This window comes from Trichosurus vulpecula, chromosome 1 (assembly GCF_011100635.1).
Source record: "Trichosurus vulpecula isolate mTriVul1 chromosome 1, mTriVul1.pri, whole genome shotgun sequence".
NCBI lineage: Eukaryota > Metazoa > Chordata > Mammalia > Diprotodontia > Phalangeridae > Trichosurus > Trichosurus vulpecula.
In genome coordinates this window covers 52,084,418-52,097,907 of record NC_050573.1, presented here as the reverse complement: position 1 = coordinate 52,097,907, position 13,490 = coordinate 52,084,418, and the positions used below count along the sequence as shown (strand labels likewise).

The window sequence follows — 13,490 nt, the reverse complement described above, 5'->3', positions numbered from 1 at the left end:
GTTCCAGTTGCTATCCTCAGACATACCTAAAGAAGGCATGTGCTCAGATGAAAATGGTGGAACTGAGACATCCTAGGGGAGTGGTTTGGGTATCCAGAGGGGGCCATGTGTAGATCACTCTCATTTCCCGGGCCTAGGTGAGGGAGTGGGGGCAGTCCAAGAGGAAAAAAAAACCCTGGGCAGGAATGGGCACACAAATCCTCCTCCCTGTGCCCTTCTACCAAGTGTTCCATGGGACCCCCAAGGAACAGGGCCAGAGAGGACTTCCAGGCCCAGGAACTTCCTGGGAGGTTGGAGAAGAACAAACGACTCTTATATCTAATTGCCCTTGTCCTTGCTTTTCCCTCCTCCTAGGTCAAGGCCCTCCCACTGCCCTGCTCAGGGGAGTGAAGGTTCAGTCACCTTTACATGTCTTGCCATTTCCCTGGAGGAGGTAACCCCGGGGGCAGGAGCATTTGAAGCTGCCCTCCGTGTTTTTGCACAGGAAGTTACAAGGCTTTGGAGATTGTTCACACTCGTCCACGTCTGGATGGGGGTGGAGGAGGGATGGAGAAATCAGATCATTCAGGCACCAGGAGGAGCTCCTCCACCCCACAGGCCTCTGTCCCCCTTCCCTGGGCTCATCTGTGACTCCCCTATTCAGAAATCTCCGGTGCCTCCCAAGCTTGGCATTTAAGTCTGGCACTACCCTCCCTTTTTATTTTATCTTATATTCCTCCCTTCCATGCACTCTATGCTCTAGTCAGACTAGATCACTCTCTGTCCCCCAAACATCCCCTAAACTCTCTAACCACTTCTGTGACTTCATTCACTCTATTTCCTACGCCTGGAGTGCCCTCCCTCTTTCCCTGTTAAAATACTATGCAAAGCCTATCTATCTATCTATCTATCTATCTGCTTTCTCTACAACAATCCTGGGAGGCAAGGAGTGCAAATGTTATCACCTCCATTTTATGTTTTTTGTTTTTATTTTTTAGGAGAAAATTAAAAGGAGTTTATTTAAAAACACCGAGGTGAAAACACCTTGTGGGATGGCCAGGAGGGCCAACGGGGGCCTCGAACTGCCAGCTGCTTTTTAAAAAAATATATAATTAATTAGTTAGTTTCAGTTTTCAACACTCACTTCCATATGATTTTGAATTTTAAATTTTCTCCTCCTCCCTCCCTTTCCCCCAGGATGGCGTGCAATCTGATATAGGCTCTATTTACACATCAAACATCTTTTCACATAAGCCATGATTTAAAGAAGAACTAGAACTAATGGGAGGAAACATGAGAGAGAAGAAAGAAAACAAAACAAAAGAAATAGTATGCTTGCTTCTGCATTCAGACTCCAAAGTTCTTTCTTTGTCATCTCCATTTTATGGATGAGAATACTGAGGCTCCGAGAAATTCAAGTGATTCGCCCAGTTGGTAAATGTTAGAGACAAGGTTTGATTTTGTTCTCTCCTGACTCTGAATGCAGTGCTTTTCCCTCTACGCTGTGTTTTCTGGCCTTGTTCTCATTTTCCAGGATTCCTAGCCTGGACTGGTCAGCTGGGGATGGAGCCCACCGGGCTAGGACTTACCCACACAGGCTGTGCCAGCGATGTCGGGGGTGTACCCAGCCTCACAGTGGCAGCGGAAGGAGCCGATGGTGTTGATGCACTGACCGTTTGGACAGAGGTTGGCAAGAACTTTGCACTCGTCAATGTCTGCAAGGAAGAAGAGACTCATCCCGATTCACCTGCCGTACCATGGCCCCCATAATCCTCTGGGGATCCTGGCATGAAGTTCCAGGCATGTAAAGAATTCCCCCACCCCCACCCTCCTACTTCTGACCTTTAGAAACTGAGGTTGAATTTCTAAGTAGATTTCTACCATGGCTCTTTCTGACCTGACCTGAGTTCCCAGCTTACTCTCCCATCCCCCAATGATTGCTTCTATTGGAATAGTGAATGGAACTCAGGTCTTCCCAACTTCAAGTCCAGTGCTCTATACAGTAATCTAGGGGTGGGGAGCTTGAAGCCTTGAGGCCACATGTGGCCTTCTAGGTCCTTGGGTGCAGCCTTTTAACTGAGTCCAAGTTTTACAGAACAAATCCTTTTATTAAGGGGATTTGTTCTGTGAAATTTGGATTCAGTCAAAGGACCGCACCTGAGGACCTAGAGGGCCACATGTGGCCCTGAGGCTGAAGGTTCCCCACCCCTGCTAATCCATACTGTCTCTTGATGTAGGACGTGGCCACTGATGGACAAGTGATGTCTCCCCAGAGATTTTCCCATCCCTAAGACACATAAACAGGACTCTCTCTCCTGGGTTTCATTCTCCAAACTGAAAGAACAGCAGATTCCAAAACCACCGACGGTATAGAAACTGCCCTAACTTCTCAACCCCATTTCAATTTAGCAGACATTAAAGAGACCCTAAGGATTCATCAATTGATCTGGCATGTCTTTGAAGAAAAAGAAGGCAGCCCTCAGCAGTGACGAACATTAAAGTGGCTTTTTGAATGGGTCTATAATCATCCCTCTAGGAGTTCGCTGAGGGTCTGTTTCTGTGTGGGTATCGACCCTGGCTGAACTTGCTGTCCTGAATTAATCTTGCCTGAATAAGAGACCATAGATGGGCACTGATGTGTCCCCAAGGCAAGAATAGTAATAACCCTTTCTATAATAACTGATGATTTCCAAAGTGCTTTCCTCTAATCAGGAGGTACGCAGTGCAAACATTATCATCTCATTTTTACTGAAGGGGAAACTGAGACTCAGAGAGAGCCGGGAGGCACCTAACCTCTGCCGTCGGTGGTATAGCCAGGACCATGGGGGCACATCTTCCTGTAGAGGGCAGTGCCGGGGAGGGGGCAGAGCTCGCAGAGGGAGCCCCAGCCTCGGCCCCCATCGCAACAACACTCGGCCTTGGTGACAGGGTTGTGGTTGGTGGAAGACAGCTGACATGTGGTCTGCAGTACCTCGGTGAAGCAGGAACCCTGGCGGGTGTCTGGGAGGAACCAAAGGCAAAGGGCGGGAGAAATGAATAATGACGCTCCACATTTCTAAAGTGCTTTTTTTTTTTTAAACAACATACTTTCCCCCAAATAGCCTGAAGTAGATAGTATATTTTTTTGGAGGGGGGGATGGGGAGCTCTGGGCCTCTGGTTTCATCTACTCCCAGTGTGGAAACTCCCTCCTATGGATACGGATTGGCAACTTGTCTTTGACTTGTATTATGAGAGGTAATACGGCCATGGTCACAGAGCTAGAATGGGTCAGAGGCAAGCCTTGAAATGAAGTCTTACTGACACCAAAGCCGGTTCTCTTTCTGCTACACTAAGCTTCCCCTACTGTAGGGATAACAGTACAGGTCATTAGTGTACCCATTTTCCAGACGGAAAAATCGAGGCCCAGAGAGATGAAGTGATTTGTCCAGGGTCAAATAGTGAGTGACAGATGGGTGTCAGAGGTGGGGACTTGAACCCAGGTTCTTTGACTCTCAAAGTCCAGAGTGCTTTCTAGGACCATGGCGGCTTTTCAGGGATCACTGAGAGGCAGAACTGGAAACATTGTGAGGGGAAGAGGCTGAGTTGGGGGAACCCTGAGGGAAGCCGGCACCCTTGGAGATCTGTCTGTCTCTGGTGGGGGTGGGGGGAGCATTCAGAGGCACCTACCTAGGCACTCAGTGCCTGTGGGGCTAGCCTGGAAGCCCTCATTGCAGTCACAGTGGTAGCTGCCCACGGTGTTCACACAGCGGCCGTTGGAGCAGAGGCCCGGCTGGGTTCGACATTCATTCTCATCTGAGAGAGGAGAAGACACCAACCCGCGGTCACCCAGACTCTCCCATCCCTGATCTATTCAAGGTCTTTCCTCTGCTTTTAGGACAGACAAACAGCTCCCATCTTGGTTCCCACGTTCTCTCTTGGCTGCCCACTAGGGTTCAAGGGGTTCTTCCTTGTACCCGGCTTTAACGAGCCCCATTTTCCTCTGGTTCTCTGTCTTCCATAGACACGGAAACCAGCTGCTCAATGTCTCCTTCAAAGAAACTCTTCCTGCGTTGGAGGATGGTGATGATCTAGACCTTTATCTTTCCACAGGGAATCTGTCTCCTAGCATCTGGGTCCCATCTCAGATAAATATTGCCCTCCAGTCTAGGAGAGGGGGTGCTGGGTGCGAGGAGAAATTAGATGAGAGCTGTTCCCTTGGAGCTCATGGTCCAGGAAAGGGGTATGCCACATCCATAGATAACTAATGTCTGCTGGTATCATGTTTAATGATAGACTAGTTCTCTGTGGAAAGGCTAAGGGTCTGGACTGCTTTCTCTGAAGAAGAGAAGGTTGAGGGCTGATGATAAATGCTTATTTGAAGGGATGCCAGATCTCATCCTCTTCTTATCCCCCATTTCTCTGTCCCCCATTTCCAGTCCTCAGCCTTTTGTCCCCCCTGTTCCTAGTTCTCCAGGCCCTGAAAGCTCAGTCAGCCACCCAGCATTTATCAAGCGCCTGCTATGTGTCAGGCACTGCTCTGAATGTTGGGGTGGGTTGATAGAAAAGGTAGGGGACAGAGATGGGCAAGAGAGAAAAGGAGGACAGGGCTACGGGGATTAGGTTGGGACAGAGATAGGGTGAGGGGATGAGGGGAACAGAAAAATGGAGAGCAAATGTTAGAGGGACAGGAATGAGACAGAGATGGTGGACAGAGTTAGGGAATGAGGACAGGGCACAGCGATGGGAGATCAGAGAAGAAGAACAGAGGGGAAGTCCAAGGAGGGGAGTGGAGCTCTGACCCCAACCTGTGCAGGGGCCCTGGGCTATCGGCAAGAGTTGGGAGGGGGGCAGATGGGACCAGGGGTTGCAGGGCAGAGAAATGGGGAGAGAAGACTAGGGGGACAGGGATGCAACAGAGACTTGGGGGCAGGGAACAGGTCCAAGGATGGGAAGCCAGGTGGTGTACAGTGAGGGGTCTGGGGCTCTGGCCCTTACCTGTGCAGCCTTCGCCATGGGCCCGGGGCTGTAGGCCAGGGGGACAGATACAGGTGAAGGTGCCTATCAAATTCTTGCAAAGCATTCCCCGGGCTGGGCAGTCATGCAGGCCCTCAGCACACTCGTCCAGATCTGCAGTCAATCACAGGGCTGGGTGGGACTTTTCCTCCCCTGCCTGCCCTTACTTCCCATAGCTGTATCCATCCATCACACAACCACGCTGCATGGGTGCAGCCCCAGCTCCAGTTGTGACTCCCCATGGGAAGGGGTTCTCCCTAAGGAGCTGTTGGAGGCTCTGGGCTTCCTGAGGGTCTGACCCGTCAGGCAGGCCTCTCCCCTCTCACTAGCAAACAATGCCAGAAAATCCTGGCCAAGCTCCCCCATAAGATTCTCTTGTCCTAGTCCACCCTGAGGGACTAAAGTGACAACCTTGTGAATGGTCTGAGCAAGTTCTGCCTCTGTTCCCATGAAATATCCTCTTCACTGGCAGCCTCCCAACCCTTCTCATCCACCTCTCCGTCAGGCTCCCCTACCTGCAGCTCCCTCACCTCCCATCTGGCCTCCTTCTTATACAACCTCCTCACTTCCCATCCAGTCTCTTTACCTCATCTAACCTCCTTTCTCACTCAGCTTCCTCATTTCCCATTCCTCCTCATTTCCCACTCAACCTCTCAATGTCCAGTCTAGCCTCTTTTCCCTTTCGGTCTCCTCACCTCCCTTCCAGACTCCTCATCTCCCTTCTAGCCTCCTCACCTCCATTCCAGCCTTCTCACCTCCCATCCAACCTCCTCATCTTCCATCCAGACTCCTACTTCCCTTCCAGCCTCCTCACCTCCCTTCTAGTCTTCTCATCATCCATCCAACCTCCTCATGTCCCTTCCAGCCTCCTCACCTCCCATCCAGGCTCCTGCAGCCCCAAGAGCTCCCAAACTAACCTTTACACATGACTCGGTCCTCTCTCAGCATGTAGCCAGAGGGGCAGGTACATTCATAGGAGCCCTTGGTGTTGATGCAGCGGAAGGCACAGAGCAGGGGGTTCAGGGAGCATTCATTAATGTCTGTGGGGACAGACATTATGGGGAGGCCAAAGGGAGGCTGGGGAGGAGGTAATGTCAAGACCAAACCAGCCCTAGAGCTGCCAAGGTCTGAGCTGGCCTTCCCAGCCTCTAAGCAATCTCAGAATCTCAGACCATCAGAAAGGTCAGTTGAGTGCAAACTCCTTGTACTAGAGAGACTGAGGGTCAGAGATGGGGGGTGGTTTGCCCAAGGCCACATGAGTCAGTGAACCCAGGTTTCCTAGCTCTGGATCACTGTACCTTCTCATGGTGGGTGTGCTTGCCCTCCCCAGGATGCCCATTAGACCCTTTCAGGCTGACCCTCCCTCTCCCCTCCATGGCCCCTGGGTCCAGTTCTTACCCTCACAGGTCATCATGGGCCCTGGCTCAAAGCCCTCATCGCAGGTGCACTCAAAGCCTCCCACAACGTTTGCACACACTCCATTCCCACAAGGATTTCCAACCGAGCACTCATCCATGTCTGTGGTTGAGAGGGATGTGTTAGCTGGTGTGTAGAGGTATCCAGACTGCCCAACAGCCCACCCTCCTGCTGCTATGGAGTTGGGAGGGGTGGGCATAGGGGTTATTTCTTGTGGGCCCACTTGATCCTGATTTATCAGGGTTTGAGAAGCCTTTACCCTGTACCCAATTCCTGGGGCAAGAGGGGATAGAGGAGGGATCTCCTAAAAGTCTGTGATTACAAAGCTAGAATGAACCTTAGGACCTTTTCTACAACTCATTGATTTCTCAGAGGGAGCACCTCTCACTCCTCCCACCCTTCCCAGTTTTCCCTGTCCATCACTTCTGCTTTGGCCTCACTCTATTCCCTAGTGAATACTAGTGAGCTTTGCAAAGCAATCCTTTTGCTTGTCCCTTATTCATTCACCAGCACACCACCCTACTTGCTCTGTTCTCCTACCGTGACATTTCTCCCATCTATCCCCTTCTCTCAACTCATATGTCTACTGGCCCTCATCAGGTATTTCCTGGATTTTTGAACTAGCCTCCTGGTCGGTCTCCCTGCCTGGGGTCTCTTCCTTCTCCGAACCATCCCATCTAACTTTCCAGATGGGTTCCACAATGCATTCCCTCATACACTCTCATGTTCCCCTTAAGTCTTCTGTTCGCTAGCACAATGTTCCCAGTTTCTTCAACTGAGCCTCATGTAACAGGGTCTCTCATTCTTTCTCCATCCTGATTGCCCTTCTCTGGACTGGTTCTAGTTTGTCAATATCTCTTCTACATGTGGTCCGTGGATTGAACACAACACTGTAGGCCTGGTCGAGGAATCATAGGATTTTAGAGCCAGAGGAATCACCTGGTCCAATAACCTTATTTTACACTTGATTAAAAGAAGGTTATGACCAGGACAGAGGACTCTGGGACTATCACTTAACTCATTTTGAACATTATATCTCTATTAATGAAGCCTAAAATGGCAGCAGCTTTATTGGTGGGGGAAGGGCAACCTCAGAAAGCACTGTTAGCTTGTATTACAGTAAGACCCTCAGATCGTTTTCATATGAAAAGATGTTCCTTTCATATATTCAGTAGGGACTCCCCCAATCTATTATTGGGACTACTCCACCTCCTCATCAGCCTCCTTTCCCACCTTGAGTGGCCTTCGCTGTGGGGCCTGTCCTTCTGACTGATGAGTCTCTGGCCAGGATTAACATTTCATGAGGGGCCCCTCATGAAAGTGAGCCAAGCTCACTTCACTGCCACTAACACTCTGTACTTCTCCAGCTCTTCATCAAGCCTTGAGCTCATGCCAGTATCCTTCTCCCAACCTTCCCCTTCACTCACATTTTCCAGCACCCCTTTATGTTTTATACTCTCCAAATAGAATAAAAGAGCTCTTTGAGAGTAGAGACTATCTTGTTTTCTTTTATTTAGTACTTAGCAAATGCTTAATAAATGCTTGTTCTCTCTCTCTCTCTCTCTCTCTCTCTCTCTCTCTCTCTCTCTCTCTCCCCCTCGCTCTCTCTCTTTCTCTCTTGCTCTTGCTCTCTCTCTCCTTCTCCTTCTCCCTCTTTCTCTCCCCACTTTCTGCCTAAAGTGAGATTCTAAGGATCCAAAGTCTGAGGATACAGTAGCAGAAATTGGAGACACTAACCCACACAGTTGACACCAGTGTAATCCAGGCTGTAGCCAAAAGGACACTCGCATCGGAAAGAGCCATCTGTGTTGATGCAAACCCCATTGACACAGATGCCAGGGTTCTCTGAGCACTCATTCACATCTGTAGAGACAGAAGGACAGAAGAGGAGACAGTGAAGATCACTTGCCAAGAGCCTCAGCCCCATAGCACATTAAGGGATCCAGCGTAGGTGTATATGGGCAAGGAGGGCAGATTCCAGGGAAGAGCTAGATCCAGCAAAGGCAGGGACACATCCTCAAACACCTTGTTCTGCCTTAGGTGTGGGCTTGGAACTTGGTCCAGGGCCACAGAGAAAGCTCTGGGAAGAACAGGATAAGTTACAGGTGTGTATAGGCTCAGAACTTGGCCCCCTTGGCTGAACTCCCCAAATTAGGGCACCGGGATGAGGATTGTGGGAAGAACAGCATGGCCCAATTGCCAATGTGAGGGGCTGCAGCCTCCCTAATCCCATTCTTTTCCCTCTCTACGATGGATAAGGGTAGAGCTGCCAACAGAAAATTCTGTCTTGAATGAGTCTGTGAGCTGCCATCATCCTAGGCTATCAGTCTCTGGTTGGCTTTCTTGGCCAAGACATATGTTCTTGGGTACTTCCAGTGCCAATGGTCTCTACACGACCCAACACAATTCCTCTGGAGAACTCTACTTCTAAGAAACAAAGGTCAGATATGCCTGACCCAGACCAGCAGTACCCTTGCTAGCCACAGCCAGAATAGGGATGAGAGTGTTGGCTACCCAACACTTCAAGGAATGAGGAGGTCCATCCAGCAAATACTCATATGCAGACTCTGAGCCCAGAGCCTGAACAGACTGAGACAGCTGGCTCCCAAGTGATGAGCATGCTGGGCAGGTCTCCATCACTGGCTCTGCCTGTGCCCAGACATGTGGAGCCACTGCTCAAAAGCTAAGGGGCCCATTTGTCTGAAGGATTCAGCCTTGGCAACACCACAACCAACATTACAGTGGTTTGCCTAGAGGGGCCATAGACCATACAGAACTCTCATAGACTCATATATAGGGAAGGGCCTTAGAAACCACTGAATCGAATCTTTTTATTTTGTAGAATGGGAAACTGAAACAGAGAAAGGAAGGCACTTGCTCAAGTTCACAGCGAGTCAGGGGAAAAATCAGGACTAGACCCTGGGGCTTCTGATTCCCAGCCAAGGGTTCTTCTCCATACATGGTCTTGTCTCTGGACTCATGAAACAGAGATACCAAAAATTATTGAGGACTGAAAACAGGGCTTACCTTCCCGTGAGTCATCTGGGCCAGGCACAGCGCCATGGCCAAAGGGACATAGCTCTTGGAAGGCACCTGGAGGACAAGGGACAATAGACACTGTGAAGATCCCAACTCTCTGGGTCAAATTGTCCAATTACCCTGAGGGGCACCAGGGAAAGTCTGGGAGTTTCTCAGAAATTCTTCAGATCTCTCTCTGGAATCCAAAGGCTAAACCGAACTCTGAAATGGGCCCTGGTTTTAAGTTCAAAGAGCTCTCCTAGATCTGATATTCTATGTCCTAAGGGGTCTCTGAAATTATATATATATATATATATATATATTTCTATCTATCCATCTATACATAAATGTATGTATATATGTATATAAATATATATACATATAATATTTTATTTTTCCCCAGTTACATGTTAAAACAATTTTTTTAACATTTTAAGACAGTAAGCAAACAGATATAGGTTATACATGTGCAGTCATGACATTATATATTCTAAATGCCCTCTCAAGTATATTCTAGGGGCCATCCCAGTTCTGACATTCTTTGTTCTAAGGGCCCCCTTAGCTCTGACCCTCTTCTAAGGAATTTCTACCTGTCCTTAGACAGCACCCTCCCCTCCCCTCTACCTTCCTCATATATTTATCTAAATGTCTGAGGTAAATATCTGGTGTCAGAAAGGTGCATCTTCTGCTTCCTCTACTCCCTCTTTTGGCTCCCCCCAGCTCAGCTCCTTAGGGTCTCTGATCCACAGGGGTCAATAAGGGCTACTCACCACTGCCCTCCTGGGGACACAGTTCACACGGGTCCCCCCATCCTTCTCCAGGCATCTTACTGCAACAGCATCGGGCCTTGGTAGTGTTGAAGGCTTTGGGGACTGAACACCTCCCATTCTCAAAGCGAGTGAAGCAAAAACTCTGACGAGTGTCTGTGGGATAGATGTCTTGATATCACCCCAGGGATGTGGGGGAGGATGGGAATGGGATGGGTCCCATAGAGCCAATTAGGCAGGGGTTCTTAATCATTTTGTGTCCTGGAATACTTTGGTAGTCTAGTGAAGCCTATGGACCCATTCTCAGAATAATGCTTGTAAATGCATAAAATAAAATATATAGAATTACAAAAGAAACAAAATATGTTGACATACATTTATAAAAATGTATTATAAAAAGGTTTGTAGGTCCCAGGTTAAGAGTCCCTGCAAGAGAGAAGACACCCACTGTTCTAGAGAGAAAGGACCTTCATCAGAGAAAAGCCTTCCTACTATGGAAAGAAACCTCCCATAAAGACATACCCCACTCTCCCCAACTGAACTCTCCTCTAGCGACAAGGCCTATCTACCTTGGAAAGGAACCTGCTCCCCAGGACCACTTCCTGCACCCCACAGTGCCATCCTGCAGTCATCCCTAGAGAAAGGTACCTTCCCTACTTCTGAGAAAGAAACCCCTCCCATGGAGAGGAGCACTCTCAGAGAAGATTCTCTCTGTGCTCCCCCCATTATGGAAAAGCATCATAGAAAGTCCTCTCTCTCCAACCAGAAAGGATCCTCCCTGAGACAATCCCCAACTCCCTACCCTCAATAAGAAACCTCTTCCTAACAAGAGAGCTCTCTCCACTCTTCCCTACAATAGAAATTTTCTATCAGAGAAAAGGCTCAGCAGGTTTGCCTGCAAAGATTAGAATTCCTACTTAAAATTCCAGGAAACCTGATAAGATGTGGACAGCTTCTGAGGCCAAGGGGAGAAGACTACTTTCAAGGCACAGCCTAATTGGATCAGACTCATTTCAGTGAGTGTCAGTGAGGTGATGACAAGTTCTCTGGCCTCTGTCCCTTCCTAGGGGTAGAGCCAAGTATGGGAGGGAGACAGAGCACCACTCCCCACCCCCACCCCCCACCCCCCCGGCTTGTATCTTCTGAAAGGCATTGGCTCTTTGTCAGGTCCATGGAGACTTACAAATGTCACTTTCTCTCCATTTACTCTGTATATACCTTGCTCTCTTCTCCATTAGAATATACACTTCTTGAGGGCAGGGACTTTTTGCCTTTTTTTGTATCTTTGGTGCTCAGCACAGTGCCTAGCATATAGGAGTTGCTTAAAAAAAATGTTTTGACTGACTGACTCTCTATTCCACATTTAAGGAATCATTTGCCTTAAGACCTGTGATTTCTTGTCTTCATGTCAGTCAATGGTACAAGGGTAGGGTAGAAGAGCCACACTTAGGCAAAAGTTCATGTAAAAAGATCTATTGGTCTTGTGACTCAACCATATAAAATGGCAGCCAAATAGAGAGTCTTGGCCAGAACTGGGAGAAACAGAGTTTAAAATGAGGGAGGTGATGTAGCCCATCAGGCCACAGCTAGACCAATGTATTCAGTCCTGGGTGGCCTACCTGACAAAGTGCATTATTGACAATCTAGAATACAGTCAGAGGAAAGCAGTCTTGGAGGTTCAGGGCTTGGAGATCAGGCCATACAAAGATCGAAAACTGAGGATATTGAGTCCAAAGAAGAGGAGGCTCAGGGTGGAGGTGGGAAGGGGCATGGGTGCTGTCCTGAAGTCTTTGAAGGGCCATCATGTACAAGAGGGATTGCATCTGAGGTTGCTTAAGTATGGGTAGGACTAGATGGCATCTGAAGTCACCTTCAACTCTTTGAGATTTTGGTCCTCACCTCGTATGCATCTTCTTCTCCAGCAGTACAAAGGCTTAAGTGGTTGTTTAGAGAGGTACACACTGAACTGCCAGCGAACCCCCTTCCTTAGCCTCATCCCACATCCGGAACCTAGGGGTCACCTCCAGACACTCCAGTCTCGGGGTATACATGAGGAAAAGTCTCAGCATCTTCTGACCTCATGTTCCAGGCTTAGTCTACTGCTAATTGTCAGCCTCACCCATCGCAAAGCATTCATAATAATTTATCCACCTACCAAGAGAAAAAAGCTTGCTTTTTGTCCCAGAGGAGAGCTAGACTCAAAACTCCTGATTCTTATTTTTTGAGTAACCTCAAAACCAAGCTCCAGACATAAATTCACATTACTGGCTATCAGGGAACTTGGTCCCTTCTCTTCTCTCCTTTTTTCTTCTGGTTCTGCCTTAGACTTCTGGGTTCTTCCTCCTGCCCACTGCCTGCTTGCCTTCTCTTTCATCCAGGCCCCCCATCAAGACCAGGTTCTTACCAAAGCAGCGTCGTCCATTGTCAGAGAGGACAAAGCCGGGTGGGCAGAGGCACTGGAAGCTCCCAGGGCTATTGGTGCAGGTGCCAAATAGGCAGAGATTGGGCTCCTCCTCACATTCATTGATATCTAGAGGAAGGGGGACATTGGGGTGGCAGATCTGTTGGCCTTTTCCACATCCGAAGGTTGATGGGATGGGTGCCTCCAGCACACGGCAAAAGGTAGGGTTAGATTGGGGTGGGGGATAGCCTCAATTGAGCTCTTGTGTGGAAGATTTGGGCTTGAGTCTTGGATCTAACACTTTCTGGCTGGATGACCCTGGGGTAAGCCAACTAACGTCTCAGTCTGTTTACTCATTTGGCAAATGTTGACAAAACCAAGGGAGAAACATATATTTTCAGGTATGGCCAGTGTGAGAATTTGTTTTTTTTTCAACTACGTATGTTTATGATTAGGGTCTCATTTTTGGTTAGTTTTTTTTGTTTGTTTGTTCAATGGAGGCTGTGGGAAGAACAGATTATAAATGCATGCAAAAATAAATTTTTAAGAAAGACTTTTAAATGCTTGACCCATCAATTGATTATATAATTATGAGTTATTGTATTCTTTTTACATGCGATTTTGGGAAAATCCCTTGTCCGCTTTGGGTTTCAATTTATCCTCAGTAAAACAGGGAAAAGATATTGAGTCAGATGACTTCTAAGATCCTCTGACTGAAAATGCCCATACCCAGAAGCAGCCGTGGAGATCAGGCCTCTGGTAGGTTCTTTGATAAGGGTTTGGATCAGGGACTCACCTATGCAGCTGTCATCTTGCACTTGGTAGCCAGGAGGGCAGATACAGCGGAAAGCTCCATCCAGGTTCTGGCAGGTCCCAGGTGAACAGGTGCCAGGAAAACTCACACACTCATTAATGT

At 48.5% G+C, this 13,490-nt stretch overlaps 1 protein-coding gene across 1 annotated transcript in view; it reads right to left on the bottom strand.

Moving 5' to 3' along the window:
* Positions 1-13,490, bottom strand: part of FBN3 (fibrillin 3) — a 101,495-nt gene that overhangs the window by 10,111 nt on the left and 77,894 nt on the right. The window contains exons 45-56 of the mRNA XM_036767837.1: positions 13,371-13,490; positions 12,578-12,703; positions 10,177-10,329; positions 9,416-9,481; positions 8,126-8,251; positions 6,371-6,490; positions 5,890-6,012; positions 4,955-5,086; positions 3,647-3,772; positions 2,773-2,979; positions 1,569-1,694; positions 403-525 (exon numbers count right to left, since the gene is read on the bottom strand). Coding sequence (XP_036623732.1) covers positions 403-525; positions 1,569-1,694; positions 2,773-2,979; positions 3,647-3,772; positions 4,955-5,086; positions 5,890-6,012; positions 6,371-6,490; positions 8,126-8,251; positions 9,416-9,481; positions 10,177-10,329; positions 12,578-12,703; positions 13,371-13,490 — 1,548 coding nt within the window. The remainder of the gene's footprint in view (positions 1-402; positions 526-1,568; positions 1,695-2,772; positions 2,980-3,646; positions 3,773-4,954; positions 5,087-5,889; positions 6,013-6,370; positions 6,491-8,125; positions 8,252-9,415; positions 9,482-10,176; positions 10,330-12,577; positions 12,704-13,370) is intronic.